This window comes from Parambassis ranga, chromosome 1 (assembly GCF_900634625.1).
Source record: "Parambassis ranga chromosome 1, fParRan2.1, whole genome shotgun sequence".
Lineage (NCBI taxonomy): Eukaryota > Metazoa > Chordata > Actinopteri > Ambassidae > Parambassis > Parambassis ranga.
In genome coordinates this window covers 23,389,762-23,414,930 of record NC_041022.1, presented here as the reverse complement: position 1 = coordinate 23,414,930, position 25,169 = coordinate 23,389,762, and the positions used below count along the sequence as shown (strand labels likewise).

Here is a 25,169-nt window from a genome sequence, read left to right as displayed (position 1 = left end):
GAAAACGATGGCAGATAAGGTCTGTCACTGCTGGTGTGAGTTTATGTGCAAGTGATACTATTAAGCCCTTGAGTAACACTACTACACTACACTACACTTTTCCATTTTACAGCCTACACACACACACACTGGTACAGTATATACATACACACACAGTTATATACAATAAAATATATTATTTTTTATACATTCATTCTTACACGGTACGTAAAGTCATATATAGTTCTATACTGTGTCATGTGTGTTTACGGGGCATTTGAAATGTCCCGATTAGATTAACAGCAAACAGGCTCCACAGTTGCAGGTTTGTCCTGTTGCTAGGACGACAGCTCGAGACGAATGTATAGACAAGCTTGACAAGTTGGTTATTCACACAGAGAGGACAGAATGAAGGGACACAGACAGAGACAGCCATGTGTTTATATTGTTTGCAGCTGTACAAAAACAGTCAGTGTGCAGCATGACTGCATGGCTGAACAAACATGAATGATGAGACACGATAATGGTGAATAAATATAGGAAATAAGTCACTGTTGATCAAAGGTCAATTTCTCTCAGAGCTACATTTCATCTAAAATATTACCGAAAGTAAATGATAACATGGTAAAAAGTTTGGTGGTCAGAAGAGCTGTTGGTTTTTCATGTCTGTGGACATCAGCTCGTTTCTTACATACACTTTTGTTATGCTCTAGTCCAGAGCTTGCATTAAGTTCATGATCATAAAATAGAATTATTCTGAATATATAAAACATTAAAAGAGTTTCCCTGATTTTAGTAGAAAGATCATTTTATCTTTTTTTCCACACTTCCCTGCTTAAAAACCCCAGTGTATTCCAGAAAGAGATTAAAAGCTACAAGGAGACAAACTGAAACCCGAGAAATGATCCTTTTAAGGCAGGGTGAGACAGTAATAGGCTGTCAGGAGACAATACTGCTGTTAAAGTCTGCACTAGTTTTACAAAACATTCCAGAAGCGGTAAAAGAATAAATAAGAAAGTTTAAGGCAAATCAAACTCCACTACAGCTGTGTCCCAAGGAACTCAGACCTCATCAGACTGAAGGCTGGGAATCAACCCAATAAATGCACTTATACTGGACAAAATTAAGTTAACTTATTGAAACCCCTAAATTCTGCATTTTTCCAACTGGCTACGGCTTCAGAGGAAGAGTCTGTGTGGCTTCTAGTCCAATGGGCTTTGGAAGATGAGTCTTACGTAGCCTGTGTCTCCGCCCAGAGGCTGGATGCAGAATGGGCACGCAGAGTGGAAGGCGTGCGTGCCATGCGGCAGCGGGATCTGACTCCAGTACGCCGTCGTCTTCTCCGAGCAGACGTGACCACAGGGGACAAACGAGTGCGTTGGGGGCTCTGCGTCTACATAGAAGCCCGCCTCGCAGCCAAGCCACAGTGGCACGTAGGGCCCCCTCGCCCGGCACATAGGGCACTCCCTCTCCTGAAAGTCTGCTTCAACCTCTGGGTCGCGGCGCCCTCCCCAGCCATGATAGCCGTGCACATGACCGCAGCGCATGTAGGCCCAGGGCTGCTTCTCATCCAGGACGTCTTTGCGCCGCAGGCTGGGGAAGGCTAGCGTGTTGAAGCCCACTGGACACTGTGGCCGCCCGGCATTCAGCTCCTGACGCAGCGCTTCCAGGTGTTTGACTGTGGGGGTAAGCGCCAGGCCCTCCGCTGTCCGCCAGAGCAAAGTGGCACCACACAGGTCGATAAGCGAGCCGTCCACCAACTCATTCGTCTCAGAGTCCACCTGAAGCGAGACAAAAACACTTAAATCAAATCACTCTGTTTAAGTATAGATTTTTTAAAGTTAGAGAGCCAAACTGCTCAAGCACCATCACATTACCGTTACCCTGAGACTATGGGTTTGTGTAGTTGCTGCTACCATCAAGCAAACATGAAATTACAACATTGTCTTCTGTTGTTTTTATCCAGAAGACTGTTAATTATATATTAGTGCCAAAATCCAGTCACAGAGTCACAAGCTAGCTATGGTGGATGTCGCCTACCATCTTGCCCCTCTGCTGAGCTGATCTGGTCTCTCGCAGTGTGAAGACATTGCCGCAGACTGAGATTTCCCTCCACAAACCCGGTTTGGAGTCCTGGCTGAAGCCGTTACGAGGATGCATCACCAGCACGCCGTTTGTGGTCAGGGCGTCCATCTGCCCGTCCTGCATCCTCCACTTGGCTGCCTTCTCCTGTGAATAGGTTAGAAGTCTATGTTAAGCATCTCCACATTGAAAACAGCCATACAGCTAATCGCACGTCTTCCTACCCCTAAGAAGATGTTCTTAGAGGAGTCGAAGCCTGCTGCGTAAATCCGTGCCGTGTAAGGAGGGTTTCTTTGGCAGATGATCCGACAGGCAAAGCGGGAGATGGTGCTCTGAACTGTCTGACCATCAGCAGGGCTCTGACCGCCAGGCACGGTGTCCGTCACCACAAAGTCAATGGGATTTTCTGTAGACCGACCAATCTATAATTTTACCCAAAAAAGTGTTAGATTTTACATTATTACTATTTTTGAACACATACGTTTCACACTCACTATTTTGCTCATTTGCTCATTCCCACAATTCTTCTCATTTTCAGAGTTTGATAAGGCTAATAAGGCATACACACCTGGAACATGTCTGTGTTGCCGTCGTGTGTGTACTCCACCACCACCGTCTGTGCCCGAGAAAGGGTGTATGATATGCTGTGCTGCTCCTTGTTGCTGATAGCCTGCAGGAGCATAAGAGAGATGCTTCATTGCAATGTTTGGACAGAGACAGCCTTTATTGTTCCATAAGGAACTGTTGTAAATGGCTAGGAATAAAGCCGGAAAAGAAGCTGCCAAAAGCTGCAGTTCCTTGAGTGGCCAAAGGCAAGTCATCCTCATTCAAAGTTCAGGATGACTGACAATCAAATTCACAGTACCTCTACATACCTGGTATACGACCTTTCTCCATCTATTGCCTAAATGTGCATACACAGGAATACACAAGAAGCCACAGCCAAAAGTAAGTGTTGAGCCCTCACCTTGGCAGCCTGAGGCGTGCAGGATGTGTGGACGGTGCGGGTTTCACACCGTTGGCCTTGTTTCTGCGACACAGAGCGAAACGACTTTTCCGCCTTCCCTTGTCACCGTTGGGAAGAGACCCGTTACACCTGAACACAAAAACTAAAGTCACTAAATCTGCATGCATGCTATCAGGGCATCTGCAGCCTTACATAGATCAGCAAAATATTACCCTGTACATATATAACTGGAGGACACTTGGTTATATATGTGCCATTCTGTGCGTACATTTGGACTGACAACAGATAATCACTCATTCTGCTTTATACGTCACGGATGAGATAATGTGACATCCTTGGTGTCCAGGCAGCTCTGTTTCAGCTCTGCATCACATAATATAAAAACAAACAAGAGCTAGCTTCCCAGAACTTTAGACTGGCTGCTGAGTCCACAGTGAAAGGCGCTCATTCAGGAAGTCAGCTGAATTCTTTACTGTGGTTTACTTTCACAACACATGCACAGGATTTAGGTTGTGTTGCTGCTTAAGTCATGAGTCAATGGTGTCTCAATGCATCCTCTATGATGCACCACAAGTGTAGTTTAAATTACTATGCTGCACAACAACTCTGCTACTTGCACCCAGCATTGGTATTCAAATATCTTTAAAATATCTTTAATAGTTAAGTTGTAAAGTAACACACATGTAAACATTTTTTAGGATTAACTAAACACACCCTATGTCTGCAGTGCAGGTACAAAAAAAACAACAAAAGACATTTCCCAGACATTTGTTTCACAGCCTCCAGTGGAGACAGGAAGTGACAATCAAAAGCAGGATGTTATGGTTCTGTGGTTAAGTCATTTATCCACCCATTAAATATAACTTTAACTGGACTACATGTATTTGCACCATGAAGAGTTTTATTCTAGTCTTGATTCATAACACATTTGAAAAGACAATTCAGAAAGCTGAACGTTATTGGAGCTCTCGGTCAGTTGGTCAGTTCTATCTGGAGGTTATCGTCAAAGACAGACTGCCACTAGCCGAGGGTCAAGTAAACATCAGAGTTCAGTTGAGAGTCGGGCCATTCTTTCAGTGGATAATGCAAACTTCCTGCGTTTCAGATAAAGCAACACCCACCTCCCTTCTAGACAAACCCAGACCACCCCAACTCCGCTGTGGCTCCACTGTCTCACACATAACACGACCTCTGTTTTCACTGCATGCTTCTTTAAAATTAAACCTTATGACTAGTCTAATTGTTAGTTGCATGTTATTCCAGACTGTTTAATTCCACATGTAGACACTATAATACAAAAGCAAACAAAAGGTCTGAAACCACAGCTGCCTCAACCTTCCCGACGCCCCACGACCTCCTGGAACCACAGACTTGCTCTTGTGTCCACAGTGAATGGCCTTCAGTCTGCAAGACAGCTGCATTCTTTGCTGTGCCCGAGTGTCTCAGTGCATTTGAGTGGATATAGGCTGACTTGGCAAGCCACAGAATAAAATTTACGCCGTGCAAAATATGCTGCATGTACTAAGTTCAAACAAGAGATGTGTTTCTTAATTATCTGGACAAAGTGGAAACATGGTGGGACACAGGAGGGACTTTCAAGGCTCACAACAACAGTGAAATGACGACGAGGCAACATTTAAGAGCTGGGAATTACACTTAAAACTTGAACTGTCTACAGCGTCTCCCTTATATCAAGCCATGTGTTTAATATTGTAAAAAAAAATAGTTTTGAGTTACAGCTAGCTGGCTAAGCTTAGTTTTATTTTTCCATGTGACAAATTTTGTCAGAGGGTGATTGCACACCTTTGCATGGATGTAAGAGTACTGACTAATCTTATGTCTGTGTGAACTTGCCCATTAGATTACCCAATGCCAGTACGTCAGCTTCACATGTGCTCAGCAGCTTGTGAGCATAAACATGTGCAGTTGTCTTTACAAGTAGCTGGTTTGTAGTGACACATCACTGGTAACGTAGCAACACTACATCTAAACTCCAGGCGTTTTCATTAGTCAGTTGCAGATATCCAATTGCTACATTAGATAAAAAGCAGTACATCTGTGTGAGCTTGCAAGCTAACACTGAGGCAGGACACACAGACTACTAACATGCACAAAATAGAAAGTTAAGGAAGACATTGTTTGAGTTTGAGTTGAAGAAACTTTAAAGATGTTGTGCCAGGTCTCTATGGTGGCCCTGCTGCTGCACGCAGAAATGAGGAAGTCAGTACTTTTTGTTGCAGTGCCATTGTTGCAAAATAACCCCCCTTCCTGTGCTTACTGGAAATACAAGCATGCATTCCAAATGTGGTATTTGTGTAAGCAGCTTCTGGCAAGAGGGCATGATCACAAACAACAATAATAATACATTTCCATTGAACTAATTTCAGCAATGCAAACAAAAGCAGAGAGAAAAAAAATACCAAGACTGTGACTATTGTATAAGTGGTTTTGTAGTGAGCCGTAATCCACTTACATGCAAGAAACAACACTGTTTATTGTCCGTATTGGGTTACTGTATGTCTAAGGGGTTTGGCGTTGAAACAACAAAAAGTTGAAACTCAACTGTGTAAGTCAGATCCGACTCACAAGTAAACCAGTTTGCTTTACTGATGTGGATTAGTTATTAAATACAAGTAGTAATACAAGGTCATTGCTACTGCTAACATCTTTTTTTAATGATCTGCAGATAATCATACTTGTCCAAGTTGGCCTTGTCAAATTCTGCCTCAGTCGATTCACGTTTACATACACCATAAATCATTAACATCTTACCCCAGCACAATGAGCTCTCCATATTTGATTGGTCCTTTGGTGGATGCAGTTGAGGTAGAGATGTTTTCCTTGACCCAGTGAAAACATCTGTGCAGCTTTCTGAGAGAAAAAGGCTGAGGACTTTTCCACTGCGTTAACTTCCTCCATCACCGTCTTAGCATCCCCAGCTGTGCAAATACACTACACATTACCTGCAGACACAATTAAACAAACAACTTCACATAAGCACAATTGACAGTACATGTAAAGCAAATCATTTTGAGAACGCATCACTTGAAGATATTTAATTTAACATTTAAAAATCCTCTTCAGAAATCCATTCAACACACACAAAGACTTCACACAACACCATTCATTCCCACAATGCACCCACACTGTCTTTGTACTGGAAGCTGGGAGCTGCAGTGGCAGACAATGTATGTATTCACTCCAGTACACTGAGCAGGGTTGTGAGGTGTAAAACAGGGGCCGTTTGCGTCTGTGACAGGGTGAGTCATTTAGGAGCACACTAGAATTGATGTTTGTACCATGAAAGAAGAAAAAAGAAAACAAGCCGAGTATTCATTCAGAAGCCTAACGCTGATGTCAAAATGCCAAAGAGGACAAAAACTTACACAGCTGAATATTATGATGAATTCTTTGCTGACGTTGACTTTATGAGCAGGAAAAGTTAGTTCAACATATACTTTGAAGGCAGTGTGAGTCAATTCTCATTTAGCCCAACCCTTTGTAATTACAGATTAGAATAAATATTCTTGAATTCAGTAGCCCTTTTCATTTGCCCATTTCATTAGGCCCCTTTTTCTGAATGCCTTGCCCTTAAAATGGTAATTACTCTTTGAGGTTTAAAGTATTGCAAGTAGGCAGGCCATTAGTGCGTAGTGTGGGCAGTGGGGTCACCAGGAAATATCCAGTATAATCTGCTTTTTAATGCTCATTATTCAGATTCTTGCATTTTAAAAAGCAGTTCGCTCATTCTAATTAGACATAAAATTGATTTCATTAGCTTGCATGTTAAATATGGCCAAGGCACTAAGCACAGGCATGATACAGACATGACGTGTTAGATGTGAATTACAGGTTGTTTTTTCTAGTTTTCTTTCTGAGCTCATAAAGGTCATATCCAACACTTCCCAATCTATGTGTGGCCCAAACCTTTCCTGTAACTCTAGAAATGTTTGTCATTTAAAGTGGCAGCTGTAGACAGAAAACTCCACCAGCTGTCCCCGCCTTGTACAAATCAGATATTCTACTTTGCAGCCCAGCATTAAGCCTCTAATGTCCACAACTAATAGTAGGATTCGTAGTTTGAGCAGCAGCTCCAAAGTCTACCACATGACACATTTTACACGGCCTGGCAGATATTTGCTGGTAAATGAAGTCAAGCTCTGTGAGCAGGCAGCGTGTGAGGGAAGACATTACACATTACATGCAATCTACACTGTAATGATACAAAGCTGCCTTCAAATCATAGGAGGTGCTGCTGACAAGCAATGACATCCACAAGGTCTGTCAATCAGAACAATGTTGTTAGAAAGAGGGCATAAAATAATTCCATTTACATGTTAACTAAATTGGGAGAAAACAGGGGACATTTCCCATGCCCCTTGTTTTATATTTATCTATGTTACATCATTCTTTATCACGTTTAAAAAAAAAAACGAGAAAATTGCAGTATAGCCATTAGACTTGTTAGCATTAGCTTGCCACTTAAAAAGGAAAGAGTAGTGATGGTATAATCCACAGATCAGACTGGAGGGTAAACTGCCGCATGTTGTGAGGCTCAACAAACCCCAAACCGTTGGTAGCCACTACAAATTCAGTGAAAACCCCTAATGGGTGACTGAGGTGTGCTGTAATAATTCAATTATGGCGTCTTACTTCAATTATGGCTTATAACGAATCAGGCTAAAGTAATCATAAAAGGGTTTTTCATGGCAATGCCTTATTTACATTGAAGTACTGCTGGCATGTAAACAGAGCCGTTGTTTGCTAGTTGTCCATCTTTTATTATGATGAAGAAAAAAACATAGACCTTAGTGCTGTGAGAAAATCACTAAAGTATTACAGACCATTCCAGCCAACGCTATCCAATCAGCAAGCACGAGGACTGTAAGACCAACTTCTGCCATGTTAGCTCATGCAGCAGCAGCTGTAGCAAACACATGTACATTAATTACATTACCAGGTGTGTTGTTTTTCCACTCTCCCCTGTTAGTGTAGGTGCTTTTAAAGGAACACCGATGGAAAGGGCATTAGGCTCAAATATCTTTCAATCTCAGGAATGGGTTACTTCATCATTAAAAGATTATATCATCTGTTCTGATCAACTTTTTACAACACACATACATATAGCCAGTGGACAGAGGACTGCCTGAAATGGGACACCAGATGAGAAGGACGACTAAAGTGACATCACTCATTTACAACAACGGCTCTGTTGTGCGTTTTCTTTCCTCTCCTGACAGTGACATACTTCTATGGAGGTGAATCACACGTCTCTCTGTTAACACTTCAGCTCAAAGCTGATTTTATCCCTCAGCACTTGTGACTCAGACCACATGGTTTCTAATCGGTCTCAGCAGCACATCATCATACAATCTAGTTTTGACCTCACATTGCTATGATCATAACTCAGTTTTGATGCCATTCTTTGAAGTTTGACCACATTTTGTTCCGTTTCAAAACACCATTAAGGCTGATGTGTGAGGCTGTATAGCGTATGTCACCTAATGTGTCCTGCTTACTTTGAAATGGGAGTGATTCAAGTAACGCTGACTTGGAAAATTAACGTTTATTGAACATAATTAGACTCTGACCACAGTTTTTGCTTGTTCGGTTATGTTCCCTCAGTGCCTCATGGCATTTGAGATACTTGTATTTGGCTTTATTAAGTGATGTTTTACCCCATCTTACACCTGCTAATACCATCTACAAGTTTCAAATATACCCTTTCAAAATAAAAGCTGTATAGAAATAAAAAATATATAGCTTGTTTTATAATTTAGTGACTGCTTACCTTTAAATTATTTATCAACAGACACACCACACCTCACAGCACCTGGGTCTAACACTCAGGCAGGATTGCTGCCAGGTGTCTGGGCTATATTCAGATTTTTAAATATCACCATCTGGCTGACTTTTAACCATGGTAGAACCGAAGCTGCACAGCAATACACTGAAAACACCGAGTCATCATTTCTACGTACAGGATCCTGACAGGGCTAAAAGTACTGACAATGGTGGATGACGAGCCACTCAGCCTGCCAAACCAGACCAGCGCTTGCTCACTGAAAGAGGGTCACACCATCCAGGTGTTATGTAACATCAGCACAGGAAATACCAACCGAGTCACACATACAACAAACCCAGTCCACCATGGCAACAGAGAGAGACATAAACATTAAATGTTTACTAAAATATGGGGAGGGTATATATGTTGTGTGCATGCCTGTGTCATTTTGGTCAACGAGCAAGTATCAAAGATACTCATGTATTTTTAATGCATTAACCTACAACAGAAGTAAAACAAACCTTTCAAGATGAGAACGCAAACAGCAATCAAAACCCATTAGAGACAGTATCAGTGCTAAAGACAATAAGCCTCTAATAACAACTTTAATTCATGAACACAGAACAGAGTTCCATGTTTCACACATAACTTTGAACCATTCTCAGCACCAAACATTCATAGGTGCAAACCATTGTGGCCATGTCGCACTGTACAGGTTCCTTTCTACAGTACCTGCAATAAAAGGTTGGCATATTTAAAGCAATCTGCCACCCTGATACTGCTGTTTACTTCTGATGTGTCTTTGATTACAGTGCTCACATTTAGTGGAAGTGTGGGCTGGTTCACTAGACACATCATAGTTCCATAAATCCTACCAGCAAAACGTTCAGGAAGCAGAGCTAACCAACTAAAACACTCAAAAAGAAACTCAAAGAAACTCAAAACTCTTAACTCAAAAGAAGTGGTTTTATTAAAACAGTCAGGATGTTCATTTTTTTTAAAGACAACTATAACCAATCCAAACAGAGGAACGTGTAAAGTGTCCATCTGAACCTGGTTTACATGCATAATTCTTTAATAGCAGATTAAGTCATTCCTGGAGTCAACATTAAACAAGATTTTTTTTAAAGCTGGGTTAATCATTAACAATCTGCAGGACTATATTGGAATATATTAATAACATTAACATGTTTAAGTTATTTACATTACATTAGTAAAAATGTTACTAACAAGAATGGTTAGCCAGTGAAGGTTTTAATACCTTTTAATATGATAAATATTATCACTGCACCTTGAGAGAAAATGATATGAAGTTTTTTATGTTAATGTTTAGTTTTAGTGCGTATCATTCTATGCCACATGAGATTAAATATTAGCATGTATTTATTTTTAGCTGCACTGAGAGAAGTCACACTCATTTCCTTATCTTATCTTTTATGGTATCATTTTCTTAAAAGATAAGTCTGTGGTAATGGCAATTTTCAAAATAGCTTCTGTGCTCCTGCAATGTTTTATTTAGCGTTTTGTTTATATTATATACTTTTAAATCATGCATCACAATAGTTACTACACCATGGATCTCTCCCATAGTGTTCAGTGGTCTTCAGACTGCTGACAGCAGCTCTTCCACCCAGACTCAACTTTCTGCTGCTTCAGGTCAACACTCCCGTCCACAGATGGACTGACATGTCTGAAGGCTTTTAATATGAACAGGCAGTTGGACAAAAAGGGCAAAGTTTCCAGATTTAAACGGGGAACAAAAGTAGCGTCTGCTGGGACAGATGCTTCGGTAGGATGGTGCATGCTAATCAGTTAGTGTGGCCGGAACAAAGGGGACAGCTGGGACACATGGAGGCAGAGCCCGGCGCGGCAACCACAAGCACCGAGGCGACTCTGCGTAGGATGTAATTTACTATGGGATAGTATTTGTAATTAACTTTGTGGGAAATAAACAGGGATCTCTGAATTTATCACAGCACCCAGTGAACGACAACACAGAAACTGTGGTGTTTTAGTACCCGGGAGGACAAAGAGAGCACTAAACTTGTACACTATATTAACATAAGATCACATTTACACCGGTAGACTTCAAAACTTAACATAAATAACGCGACATATTATCAAAGCGCTGATTTACACGGACAACCACGGGTATTAAACCCCACTAAACATTTATCACACGTGTGAGAGAGAAAATACATTTTAAGAATGCTTGTTTGAAGGGATGCTGACAGTAAGATAATGTTCCACGGTATCTGTGTAGCTCATTTGTTAGCTTATTAGCTTTTTGTGTAGCATGAGGCTAATAATAATAATGCTGATAGTGGGAAACACGTCTCTAAACATTGGAAACGTTGTTAAGCACAATGAAGAGAAACTACAGACAATAAACTCACCAAAAGTTACTGCTCCTCCAAAACCATCATGATCTGTCTTTGTTCCGGGAACTGACGGTGCTGTCGGCCTTTCAGCAAAAGAACGTGTTTACTTGTTCAGTGCGTGAAGTTTTAACGAGCTTATACCTGCGGAGGAACAGAACAAATCCCAAGTCGACGCGGTCTCAATACGTGTCAGAACTGTCTGCAACTAAAACTACATCCTGAGCGACTTTACGGCGTAAACCGACCAAACTTCCGGTTAACATTTCAAAATAAAACTTCTATCTTCAAAGGCCACTGACTGTATAAATGGCGACATCTAAATGTGAAAGAGCACAAGGCATTTACACAGCAGATAGATTACAATTAAGGCCTTTGTAAGAAGTATTATTTTCAGTTCTTTTATTATATCTTGGCAAACTAAGCTTTTAGAGGAAACAAAATGTACTTTGTTTTATTTTGAAAAGTTACAAAGTAGAACTACCAGTTTTCAGTGTGCTGGTTTCCGTGTGTGCCTCTGTCCTCTCAGTGACGTTTTGTTTCTGACTTGTTGCAGTTTTTACCATCATAAAAAATCTATAAATAGACCCAGATTAGTTGTCTGAGTTATTTTTTATTATTATTTGTATTCTAATTAAATAAAAAGAAAATGGACAAAAACACTTTGTTCTAATGACACCAGCATGAGTGAGCAGGCTGCTGTGTCAACAGGTAAAAACATGGAAAAACACATTAGCCCTGAGACAGTTTAACAAGAGAAAATCTGCAGATATGTTTTACAGTCGTACAAGTCATGATAGGTGATTTAAAGGAGCAGCACAAACCCGCAAAGCAGGACAAACCAGCACAGCAGTGTTTAACTTTCTTCACTAAGCAAATCAGTGCGTCACTTATCAGGAAGTAAAACAAAATGCAAATATTACATTAAAATGTGTCACAGCCAGAAACGTAATATAATGTGTTTATTTTTAACAAATATTTAATTTAATATTTTATTTCCTTTAAACATTTGTTTATGGTGCAGATAAAGCAAAGTGTGCATAGCCCTCTAGTGTTAAAGCTGTGAGATTACAAGAACGTAGGCTACATAGATTTAGAATATTAGGACGTGTTTTAAAAAGAAAAATAGGAAACATTTTCTAGGAAAGAGAAAAAAACAATATTTGAATTCATGATAGTTTCTGGAAAATAATAATCTCTTTAAACGCTGAGAAGACTAAGGAGATGATTATTGACCCAAGGAAGAGGACAGACCAGCACGCCCCACTCTTCATCAACGAGGCCCAGGTAGAGAGGGTGAAAACCTTCAAACTCCTCGGTACCCACATCAGTGAGGATCTCACCTGAGCTCACAACATGCAGCAGATCATCAAGAAGGCGTTGGAGGAATACCCTCCAAAATCCTCAGCAACTTCTACAGATGCACAGTGGAGAGCGTCCTGACAAACTCCACCACAGTCAGTAGGAACTGTACTGTTCAGGACAGGAGGGCTCTCCAGCGTATCATCTACAATGCCCGGGTCACAAAGAGGGCCCACAACATCATCAAAGACCCCACAGCACTCACTGTTCACACTCCTGCCGTCAGCCAGATGCTTCAGGAGTGTAAAAGCAAGGACAACAAGTCAGTTTCTATCCACAGTCCATCAGGCTGCTGAACACTGACTGAACATTTATCATGTAACATTATTGCCACAATGAAAAATTGCACATATTTGTTTTTGCACGTACAATCTGTCTGCAAACATATTTGCACATTCTAAATGTCCTCCCTCTGACAATAATGCACCTTAAACACTGATAACACTTCACCCTCTGTACATAGAACTGCACATTTTACATTTAATTTTTTCTTATTGCTTATTCGTATTTTTATTTATTCTTATGTCTAAAATAAGTCTATTGGTTTTTTAATCTTAGTTTAGTTGTACAAAGTCATATGAAGGGAAGTGAATCTTGAATCTGATGTATCTAAATAAAATCTAAATCCCATAAATATGACGTTTTCTAATTATTCCCCCGTATAATTATGACTGAATCCTAGTAAAGATAAAAGTAAAAGCAATCTCTGACCTCAGACTGAAGACATACCATCACTTAAACCAGGAGGAAGGACAGTGATCTGCGCTCTGTCCTGTCTCTCTTAGATTTTACCGTAATAACTGGGATGGATTTTTAGACTGAGCGTTGCTACCCTGTTCAGTTCTTGTTTCCATTTTGCAGAGGTGGGGGACTTGACTAGAGTCAGACTCGAGTCGCAAATTGGAGGACTTGAGACTGATAAAAGACTCGACTTGACTTTGACTTGGCTTTCATGACTTGAGAATTGACTTAGACTTGAAACAGATGACTTGAAAGGACTTGAATTTTTTATAAAGATGGAGTCTGTAGCTTGAAATTTATAGGAGGAGATACATTTGGCAGCTGGCCCTCGTTGAAGGGCTCTCTCATAGACTCCCATGTTAAAAATCACACCGAAAGTTATAATTTTCTTTGAAAAAAACTTGAAGTTGACCCGGAATATTCTCTGTGATGAACATTTTGATAGTTGAATGGCTGAAATCGGTCAATATATGCTGAAGCTACACTGCACCAAAAACGTACGGAGGAAGAAGAAGAAGAAGAAGAAGAAGAGTCGTGCGCACATGCCGTGTGTGTGTGTGTGTGTGTGTGTGTGTGTGTGTGTGTGTGTGTGCGCATATTGGGGCGAACTCCACTCTGCGTGATAGAGAGAGGAGTGTAAACCCAGGGACTGTAGAGACGGTAGAACTCTTGGTGACGTTACATTGATGTTAGACTCAACTTACAACACATTTTGAAACTGGAACTCCAGTCACGCCTCCCCACTAAAGACTTCCAAACTTCAGTCTGCTCTTTCCTCAGAGATGCTCTGAGAATCTGAAATCACTTTTATGCTAAGAGTCATTACTAAGATTTTTTAGGCTAAATTCCGACCCCTGGGTTTTTGGACGTTTGGTTTTGCTTTAGTTTAGTTGTAGTTGTTGATAAGGCGGGACATAAAGCTTCCTGCTTCCTGCTTCCCGCTCAGAGCAGCGCGCCACGCAGCGCTTCACGCGCTCAAACTCATTCATTCAGCACCGGTCCGCCTGTCAGAGCCCGCAGAATCCCGCAGAATCCCGCGACTCCAGCTCACAGGTGAGTTCTGTGTGTTTGTCATTGTACCTACATTTCGTGTTCTTTTAATGGGCGCCTGGATGGTTTATACACGTGTTCTTAATACACGTGTTCCTGTACTTTCTTCATTACATTCTGAATATAAAAGGCGCCAACGTAAACTGTAAAGTAAAGTAAACTGTAGCTGAAGCGGATAAACCCGTAAAACTGCACACACATTGTGTTTATTCACCCAGAGCAGGCACATTTTGAAACGTATGAGACTTTCTTTAAAGTTAATAAGCCTTACTTTGCTCATACTGCTGAGCGGACTGTAGGAAGTGAGTCAACCAGAAGAGTCTCAGTTCAGGTGACATCAGAGACAATTACTGTTAACAGACATAAACGAGGTAGAGAAGACCTTAATGGTTTTACTTAAGTCTACGGCTGGTCATCTTTCATGCTCTGATGGTGACTGATAGACAATTGTTCCAGTCAGTTTCTGAAGTGGGATATGATTGATTTTGAAATGTTTTAATCACTATGCATGCATCCTGATTAGTGATGTAGTCACTAATTCCTTCTCTTGACTTGACTCAGAAACCTGCCAGAAGCATCAGGATGGTGAATGATAAGAAACAGAGTTCACCGGCTGACCGGTCAGTTGGACTTTTTTCTTTTTCGGTACAAAAATGATCGTTGTGTTTTGGCTGGCTTCAGTTTGTTGTGGTCTTTTTTCCCCACAGCGGTCATGCTGTCGCTGTCATCATCTTTGTGCTGGGTGTGGGAACTCTGCTGCCCTGGAACTTCTTCATAACTGCCTCACAGGTTTATATTCTCTCATCATATCTTCCATCATGATACATGCTTCATTGGCTGTGGTCAACCATACACTGCTTGAACTAAGGAACTGAAGTTTGCATTTTGCTAGTTTTCAGGGATTATTCAGGCATTTGTTGTTTTATTCTTTGTCATAGTAGAAATTATTAAAGGATTCTTCTCCCTCTTAGTATTTCAATGAACGCCTCAAAGTATCAAACGTGACTAATGGCACATCAGCTGATATGTCCAAGGACTACAATTATGACAGCTGGATGGCTCTGCTGTCCCAGCTGCCCCTGCTGCTGTTCACCCTACTCAACTCCTTCCTGTATCAGTGGTGAGTTTTGGCCTTATTTATCCTTCTTCTAACATAAGGCATTACACTGGTCTTAAGTTTGACTCGGTGTAATGATGGTGATGATGATAATGAAAGTGTTTCTCTGTGCAGGGTCAGGGTGCATGTCCGCGTCACCTTCAGCCTGATCGCATTCTTCTTTCTCTTTTCCCTCACTGCTGCCCTGGTCACAGTGGACATGCAGCCAGATACCTTCTTCTCTGTCACCATGGCAACCATCTGGTTCATCAACAGTAGGTCCATGCAGATTATCATATGCGTGCTATTGCATTTCTTACATCCACACATCAGATGAACTGTGCAGTATGGATGGGATTTGGGTGAAAGGGAAGTTCACGTTGGGTTAACGTAAACTGTATTAATGCTACTTTTGGTTCTTTCTTGACATTCTGAATCCTAATGTATTTATTGTTCGTGTGCAGTGTCTGGTGCAGTGCTGCAGGGCAGTCTGTTTGGTCTGGTCGGCCTGTTTCCTGCACGGTATAGCACTCTCTTCATGAGCGGTCAGGGTCTGGCCGGTATCTTCGCCGCCATCGCCATGCTCTGCGCCATCTTAAGTGCTGAGAACAACAACACCAGTGATGAAATGTTATTTAGAATCTTGAATGAACTAAAATGTTTCATATGCAGACACTGATCAGCTGTGTGTTTGTCTACAGGTAAGCCGGATCAAAACTCGGCTGCATTGGGGTACTTCATCACTCCGTGTGTAGCCACTCTGGGAACTCTGCTCTGCTACTTACTGCTGCCACACCTGGTGAGGAGTAGGCTACTTTATAGCACTCTCTACAGTTAAATTTTCATGGATTGCTGTTAAATGTAGGCATATATGAAATCCAGGTATATTTACTGTGTTTATTCAGACACAGAGTTAAGGACTATTTAAACACATCGTATTTACAAAAAACAAACAAGTCTTCAGACTTGATTCAGAAGCACAGAGTAACACTATTTCTTATTTCATGTAGACCTTTGTAATAATAAATTGTCTGATCTGGCCTGCAGGAATTTTCCCGTTTTTATCTGAACAGAAGTCAGTCTAAAACATCACAGGAGCTCCTCAGCCCAACAGGTCAGTGTCATTCAGCAAGGTATTTGGGTGATTACAGTATCAACGATATCACTAATCCATCTTTTTCCTTTTAAAGACGAAAAAGTCCAGAACAACAATCCGAAAGACCTTGAGGCCAACGGGATGTACATCAGCAAGCTGGAGGAGAGCCAGGACCGTTCGTCTGTCTGGGCCGTCTTCAAAAAGGTGAGCATTAGCTTTTCTCTGTTCCCCTCAGGCTCTTTTTCTATGGTAAATCTATTAAAATGATGAAAGAGGTAGAGTTCACATAAGTCCAGGAAGGAGTTCATTGTTGAACTGATGATACAAATGTTTCTCCTGCCGTTATTAGAGCTCTCGTGAGCTGTCAGAGCTCTTCACATGTGTTTGTCAGCTCACAGTTTGTTGCCTTCTCTGACTACCACCTTCCTGTGTGTCTCAGATCTGGCTGATGGCTCTGTGTGTGACCTGCGTCTTCGCTGTCACCCTGTCAGTGTTTCCTGTCCTCACAGTCCGAGTCCAGACGGTCTACAAGAACTCTAAATGGGGTGAGACAGCTTTTCTAGCATACTGAAATAACATCACTTTTACAGCTTCACTAGACAGTGATGAATGGATTGTTTTTGGGGGTGCTTAAATGTCTCGGAGCTCTTTTAATTTGAATTTTTTAGTGATTCATTTGAATAGATCTTTTTTTAATTGAACTATTCTAAAAGATTTTTGTCCCAGGGTTCAGGGCTGCAGTGTAATCCTCTGTCCCTCTCTGCATTTCTAACAGAAAAAATCTTCACCTGTGTTTGCTGCTTCATTGTGTTTAACGTCATGGACCTGGCTGGCCGCAGTGCTCCGTCCGTCGTCCAGTGGGTGAGTCTGCAGCCTCATGGACTAGTTAGCACAGATCTGAACTACAATGCTTTCTGTCCAGATAATTGTCATTATTAGCTTGTCACCTACAATGTGTAGCCAAAAGTCACTGAATCATTTCAGCTTCTTTAATGAGTCTGCTGGTGTTTGTACAGCCGTCGAAGGACAGCCGTCTGTTTCCTGCTGCCGTGTTGTCTCGCCTGGTCTTCATCCCTCTGCTCATGATATGTAACATACCGGGTTCTAAACTGCCCCCCCTCCTCAGTCACGACTGCGCCTTTGTGGCCATCATGGCTCTGTTCTCCTTCTCTAACGGATACCTGGCAAGCCTCTGCATGGCCTACGCTCCACAGTGAGTACCTCCACAGCATCCACACACGGTAGCTGTCTACATTGTAATGGTTTTGAGGTTTAGCTTCTGAGCTAATGCACTTAGCTACAGTCAGTCAGTTTTATGAGCTGGATTAGGAGTTAATTTTACACCTTCATACAGCTTCCTGGCTGCATTCATGAAGGGTAGTGGATTAAAGATGGCAACAAGTGGGAGAAACATTGTACTAACACCGTTTCTTCAGCTAAATTATGAATGATTGCCACTTTGGATTCAACATTTATCACTGCGGTGCACAAGTGGTTGACATTGCATTTACAAATACTCCTCAATATATCACATGTGAATTATATGTAGCAAAAACAAACTTATTTGTGTATTTTGCCAGAGTTTAAATAACAGCAGCATGCTGGCAACGCCCAGTAGAGGGAGCCCAAGCTTCACAGCCTTGTACAGGGCAGAAGAAGGTGCGCAAACCAAACAGTGATATATATATATATATATATATATATGCACAATGGACTGACTGTATACAGTGTTTTATGTTTTTAATAAACATTCATTTTGTATTCGTGGTATGAGTAACTGCTTCTTTCCATCAGGTTGGTGCGCAACAAGGACTGTGAGACAGCCGGCTCTCTGATGACCTTCTTCCTGGTCCTGGGTCTGGCTATTGGAGCATCTTCTCATTCCTGCTGGGAAAACTGGTTTGGAATTAGTAGTGGTGAGACTTTGAGAAACTGTTGTATAAATGTGGTCTGGGTTGGGTTGGAGAGACCACATCTTAGAAGAAGAACACACAAACCAAAACAATTTGCATAAAGGCTTATATTTATATAGGCCATAAAACATATAGGCCATCTTTGATTGTCAATCTGTTAAGTTATTTGAATGTAAAATATTTTTTGTAATATCGACCATTTAGGTCTAAAAATGTTCTGAGGTGTGATGAAATGTTAAACCAGTACCAGCACTGATTTAATGTTTTTACATGTTTGAATGCAGCTGAGAATGTAACTCCTCCTCACATAACCAAAGAGAGATATTACTGATTTTGTGTTACTGTATTTTTATGCAGAGCTGCATTTTGGACAAGCCAGGTTGTTTTTGATTGTTTGTTTGCAGAATTTGAAAGGGGGGGGGTGTTTATACTTTTTTTTATACTTTTTTTTAGTTTTTCTTCTTTATATACAAATTTTATACTGTTTGTTCATTTATTTGTGTTTTTACTGTAAATAAGTCATCCTTGTGTGTGTGCATCTTTGAATAGGCTGAGTAAAACTGCCTGAAGTCAATAGATTTCTCATTTGATCTCTTCCTCTCTCTGCAGCCATAAGAGACAGAGAGACCCTCCACACACCGAGTCCATTTCTCATTCATCATGCTCTCTCTCTCTCTCTCTCTCTGTTTAGCTTCTCTCTCTGTCACTGTGATCTTCCTGTGACTCTGGAAGCAGGATCTATATGTGTCTCAGAAATGTTGATGTACACATCTGGTTTGCAGAAACATTTAATAGCACGTTTTATCGTGGCGGTTGAGTTCTTCTGTGTCTTTGTATTCATTTTTGATCTCTTCAAAGTGGTTTTGCACAACCTATGGTTGAATGTGGGCTGTGTGTCACTTCTGCAGGTATGTGTTTGTTCTCAGGTTCTGTTGGTCTTTTGTCAACTGTCACACCCTGCAACCTGCATGCACACACCTCCCTCATACACACCATACGGCATTGATCATACTGACTCACAGCTCGTGTGTGACTAGTTGGCACTGTGATTTGTTTTTTGTTTTCTTTTATGACTTTTTTCATCCAACAGTGATTCAGCACAGCCGTTATTTTTTGAGTGTTAGTGTGTGTTGTTATTTAGTCGTGTTGATCATGTGTCTCTTTGTAAAGAAGCCCTTCCTGCACACAGACACATGTTTAATGATAGAAAGCCATTAACAGTGCTGAGCCCTCTGTTGGCAGGCTGCTCCCGCTGCTTCCTCTTCCTGTAGCTCGGCCCTTTGCTTTGACCACATGTTCTCCTGCTTCCTCCCATTCTTTTACTCTGCATGGAAAATGAAAATGGAAAGTTGCAGCTAGTCATTGAGCTTATTCAGAGTTCTGTGGATCTGATTAAAAATAAAACCAGCGACAGATCGAATCATTTCAAGGAGAAGCTTGGTGGTGAGTATTTTGGTCTTATCTCTGTTTAGCTTTGCCAGAGAAACTGCATGTGGCAAAGTACTTCACTAACTAACATTGACCTGAATGAAGGATGATACTGACTCTGAAGCAGCCTTCAAATCCAAAAAAAGCTCAGGAGAAGGAGATTGTAGCTCATGCAGGGATCATCAGAAAACAACACTAAATAAATGTATAAAGTGAATGGCTGATTATGTGTAATAATATATTAAAGCTGCAAGCAGCGTTGCGATCCGCGGGCCGATGCACTCTCCTCTGCTCTCCTCTCATTTCCAGAGACGTACAGCAAACACACGTTTACAACCAAACTTTCCTGCTACCAGTAGGTGGCGCTATGACCGTATCATCCTATTAGCATATCTGTTCAGAATTGTACGGAAGTACGACGTATTAGGGCCAATGTAAGAAAAAAAAATACTGACCCGGAAGAGGGGGGGGCAATATTCTGAGATTTAAAGTCGCAGATTTACGAGAAAAAACTCAGAAATTTGCATCCGTTTTTCCTGGTCATTGAATTATGTCGCGTTTCCATACATGCACACGGTTTATGTGTACAGTTTACATATGTGTAAACTGGATAAAAAGCAACTGTTTAAAGTTTTTAGTTTTTAATCACGGTGTTGTGAGAGTTGTAGGCCTATATGCCTTATAATAGGAAGGCAGTGAGTACCTGTGTGCTCACCTGTGTGAGTGTGCAGGATACAGGACAGCGTGTTTGTGTAGGAGGGGAAGAGAAGATGACTTGTTAGCTTGAGAGAGGGGCGATTTATTAACAGAAGTATATGTACAGCGTAAAGAATAAGAGAACAAAGCTGCCTGCAAGCACAGGAAAGTGCTCTGGTCCTCCAGCTGTTTGTGACGGTGGGGGTTAACCACGAGCACCGTAGCTCGTCCTCTGCGCTCCCTGACTATGGTCGGGAGGTTGAAGCAGGAAAGGTTATCCACGGTGCTGTCTTCTTCACAGCATTGTCACAGCTTGATGAGCTTTTCCACGGCGACCGTGACAGCAAGCAGCGTGTCTCCAGATTTGCGACTTTATAGCCTAATGTCAGAGAATATCTGAGGTCTTCCCGTAAATTTGCGACTTTTTTTCTCGTAAATCTACGACTTTAAATCTCAGAATTTGCCCCCCCTCCTCTTCCGGGTCAGTATTTTTTTGGCCCTAATACGCCGTCGTAATTCCCTATAGTGTCCTGAGTGGACACAGTGAATTTCAGCTCAATTGGATGAAGTATGTGAGGCGTGAAAAGTTTTTTAGGAGGGTCACAAATGACCAAAAATGACCAAATAATTCAACATGGCGGACTTCCTGTTAGTTTTAGAGGGGGGGTCCAAGAGACTTTTTTGTGCGTCTTGGAGGGATACATATGTGTGCTAATTTTCATGATCCTACTCAAAACAGGCCAGGGGGGCAGGCAGGAAAACCTATGAAAACACAACATTTTGTGTAGCCAGTAGGTGGCGCTCTGTCAAAAACTGAACAATGTCTGACACAAGCATTCAGGCTGTGGCTCCGAACGTACATCGGACAGTAAACACAGAAGTTACAGCAACTTCCTGGTTGGTATGGAATTGTCAAATTTTCAATAAATAACACAATAATGTAAGTCTGAGAGACATTTGGAACAATACAACGTGCTGAAAAGTTTTTGTCCTGCAGGGAGAAAGTTGCCTGTCCTCATTATGGGGGCTGGCCTCCAGCTACAGCCTCACAATGAGCCTACTTGTTATTGACCTGAGAGAGAAAGGCATGCAGGGGCAGCTGATTACAAGAGCGTGCGTGTGTGTGTGTGTGTGTGTGTGTGTGTGTGTGTGTGTGTGTGCGTGTGTGTGTGTGTGTGTGTGTGTGTAATGAGGCAGGTTGAAGCCTTGCCTCAGTGTTGATTCAATCGACAGCAGACGTCGGAGGCAGACAAACTGGATCTGCAGGTCACTTCTCTGATTCTTTCCCTCAGATCAACATGGCTGAAACACACAGAGCTCCAGCGGAGGGCAGAAAGGTAGGTTTACAACTGAATACCAGCAGGTCAGGGACAACAGCCCGGAACACTGACAAACTCATTCTGTTTTATTTGTCAGGTGGCATTTTAGACAAGTAAGACTTTTCTTGCTTGTGTCTGTGTCTCTCTGTGGTGTGTGTCTGTGTGTGTGTTTTGTTTTATTCTATTTTTTAAAAAAAGTATCAAACCAGTTTTTGTGCCAGTTATTGTCAAGTTGACAACAGTAAATATAAACAGCAGTTCCCAGTAACTACCAAAATAAAAGCTACTTGAAAGAGGTTTAAATTGTTCTGTAATATACAGTTGATCTAAATCTTTATATTTAAGTTAGATCACAATAACTTTCCTGTTTACTCTGGTGGTTAAATATATATTGGATATATTTTAACCAAAAAAAAATGTCATTGTCCAGAAAGTTTCTACAGTGATTTTTGAATTTTCATTGAGCAGGCTGTGTACTATGACAAATGTTAATTAGATCCTTTTCTCCATTTTTAGTTGATACTTGAAAACCTAACAAGAACTGTGAGAACCTTGACAACTATTTCAAAGCTTTTATTTTGAAGGGCACCTCAGTATTTTTAACATCCTTTTTCCCCAGTATGTGACGCAGCACGTGCTGGTCAAGCTGTAAAATATGTGTTTTGAATTCATTCAGTGAGTAACACTGAGCTTTTTAAATTTCAAAAGGGTCAAAAAGCTCAGACAGTCTAAATATAAGGATAAAAAGTTAATAATGTTTTTCTTTCAGAAATGGACGTTTCCACAGAAGAGTGTGTCTGATCCAAATAAAGGGAGCCCTCGCTCTTCTGACCAAGTTGCTGAAAAGAAACTGGTAAATGTGACAAGTGACCCCCTAAAGCACTGAAACAATAGAACCATGCTTATCACTCATGCAAACAGAAAACATGAAATCAAACGACATACAGCATGAATGCTCAGTGTCTTTATGTGACATAATTGTCTCTGTGTGTCTTTGTTGTAGATTGATATTGGACACACTTGATCACACTAGAAATCAAGCAAACATTTGAATGAAATACAATAAACTATATTCATTTAATGTGTTACTGCATGTCCCTAAAAATAAATCTGTGCGTGCAGTCAGTTCCTTTCAGAGGACATATCACAGGGGGGATGCGGCCGGGGAAGAAGGTGGTGGTGGTGGGTGTTGTGGACCCTCATCCTGACAGGTATAAAAGAGTTTATCTCGCTTTCTTTTTCAATCCATCCTCTTTTTATTAACCCTCATACACTGTTCGGGACATTTTTGTCCTCTGAGAGAAATTTTTCTGTTTATTTTGGCCATAACTTTGTCAATATGTGGACAAATTGAATCATTTTTGTTCAATAAGCTTAATTTTACATAAATTTTGTTAATATGATTTTAAAGTTTTTCATAGGTCAACAGTACACTGTGGGCAAATTTTATCCCCTTAAAAACAAGATCAGTGTGCAAATGGCTCTCTTCCTCTCTAACATACACACACAGTGTGTAGACACACAATTATGTGCTAAAATACTCCCTATAACTCCATATACAAGCCAGAAACTACAGCACATGAGCACAGGCCTGCAGGTAAAGGGTTAATATGGCCATTAAGTTGTTAACTGTAAAAATCACAAATGTTACCTCCTACCAACAGGGTAAACCACCAACAATCAAGAATGCATGATTATTAGTGCCATGGCTGTGCAGTCAAAAAAGTGTGTTATAATGTAAGTCTATGGACAAAATGGGAGAAAAAAGAAAATCCAGTGCTGTGCAAAAACTAATAATGCAATAAAGTCAAATTTTTTACTGATGTTTGACATGACCAAGCCTGTAATAAAGGTTAAAAAATCCAGTCCACATTCACTTTTCTATTAAAAATGAGCCATTTTGTGTGTTTTTTTTTCCAATTTTCAGCACCACCCCTTATAAAATTGGTGATTAAAGGGTTAAAATCCTGGGGGAAAATTTTTTCACTACTGTTGATTAGAACTGAAGTTAATTAAAAGGTCTATGCAAAAAAATTTAAAAAAAATATTTATCTAATATATTTTTAAAACCGTTAAAGTTAGGGGACGTTTTTGTCCCGAACAACACATAAGGGTAGTGTTTGCGAACAGTCCATGAGGGTTAATAGCAATACACTGCTTGTATTTTATTATTATTTAAAAATACAAGTAGTTATTATGTGTTGTCTAAAGTGATCTAAGTCTAGTCCACCAAACCAAATTACTTGAAGTCAAAACAAAAGCACCAGAGGAGGAATCTGGATGACCTCCTGACCCTCCTTACTGTGTAGCATCAGGCTGAAATTGTTTTTATTTTTAAAACAGAGGTTCCAAAGAAAGAAAGTCCCTTTAAATGTGATGTTCTGACACAAAAGGAAAAGTATCAGGGTCGTATTTCATTGTCTGTCCCTTTGTCAGGTTCTACATCGCTTTGACGTGTGGACGTGGGACGTCCCGGGAGCCTCCACCTGACGTAGCTCTGGAGCTGTGTGTTCGATTTAAGGACCAACAAATCCTGCGGAGAGCCTGCGTGTCTGGGTCATGGGGGGACACAGACAGGGCCATCCCTTTCTTCCCCTTCATCAAAGATCAGCCATTCAAGGTACCAGATCTGTTCATAAACTGACATTGACTTGAATGGAGGCTTCACACAACAAAACAACAAACATGGTACATGTTAATGAACCAGACATCCTCTGTCTCCTCACAGATTGAGATTTACTGTGAACAAAGCAGGTTCCGGGTGTTTGTGGACGGACAACAGCAGTTTGACTTTGACCACAGACTGACGTCTCTCAGTGACATTGACACGTTATGGATCAAAGGAAGCATCAACATTACTAAACTGGCCTGAAGCGGAGGACCGCTCCCTCACAGGAACAAACAGAACCTGCTGTGGATTCTCTTTAACTCTTCAGTGTCACAGTGATGTCTCTAACCTGTACTGTGTGTATAAACTATATTTTTTCAGTTTGGAAAAGTATTTATGATATTGTTTTACTTTGTTTTTTGCAGTGCAGATGTAAGTGTTTTTATAATGAAAATTTCTAATCAAAATTTGTGATCATAGAAACTTGAAGACGACACATCAGCCTCAGAGACATTCATCTATATTCAGGGCATTACAAATGAAATTGTACAGTAATTATGGTGTAATTATGTAATGGCTACCTCAGTTCAAACTACTATCCTACTGTCATTCATAATTAAAATAATCTGTACTGTGTACTGTTTATATTAGAAATATAATTTCTATTTT

The 25,169-nt window shown here is 40.9% G+C and overlaps 2 protein-coding genes and 1 pseudogene across 3 annotated transcripts; 2 read left to right on the top strand and 1 right to left on the bottom strand.

Moving 5' to 3' along the window:
• Positions 1-257: 257 nt before the first annotated feature.
• LOC114439391 (E3 ubiquitin-protein ligase pellino homolog 1-like) lies at positions 258-11,412 on the bottom strand (annotated as a pseudogene).
• Positions 11,413-14,058: 2,646 nt separating this feature from the next.
• Positions 14,059-18,542, top strand: LOC114439400 (equilibrative nucleoside transporter 2-like). Its single transcript, XM_028411330.1, is given in 14 exon segments — positions 14,059-14,347; positions 14,906-14,964; positions 15,052-15,133; positions 15,316-15,464; positions 15,576-15,715; positions 15,905-16,039; positions 16,142-16,239; positions 16,488-16,554; positions 16,631-16,740; positions 16,976-17,081; positions 17,312-17,397; positions 17,553-17,749; positions 18,331-18,407; positions 18,410-18,542. Coding segments are annotated over 13 exon segments (1,323 nt in total). The 5' UTR covers positions 14,059-14,347; positions 14,906-14,926; the 3' UTR covers positions 18,448-18,542.
• Positions 18,543-19,511: 969 nt separating this feature from the next.
• LOC114440063 (galectin-related protein-like) lies at positions 19,512-24,853 on the top strand. Of its 2 annotated transcripts, none has more exons than XM_028412345.1 (6): positions 19,512-19,892; positions 21,866-21,910; positions 22,662-22,745; positions 23,015-23,103; positions 24,329-24,512; positions 24,621-24,853. In XM_028412345.1, the coding sequence occupies exons 2-6, from the start codon at positions 21,872-21,874 to the stop codon at positions 24,762-24,764; spliced, it is 540 nt and encodes a 179-aa protein (XP_028268146.1). In that variant the 5' UTR covers positions 19,512-19,892; positions 21,866-21,871; the 3' UTR covers positions 24,765-24,853. The 2 variants fall into 2 exon arrangements, with proteins under 2 accessions (XP_028268146.1, XP_028268138.1); XM_028412337.1 differs by having other exon boundaries at positions 19,514-19,892; positions 21,771-21,910.
• Positions 24,854-25,169: the final 316 nt, after the last annotated feature.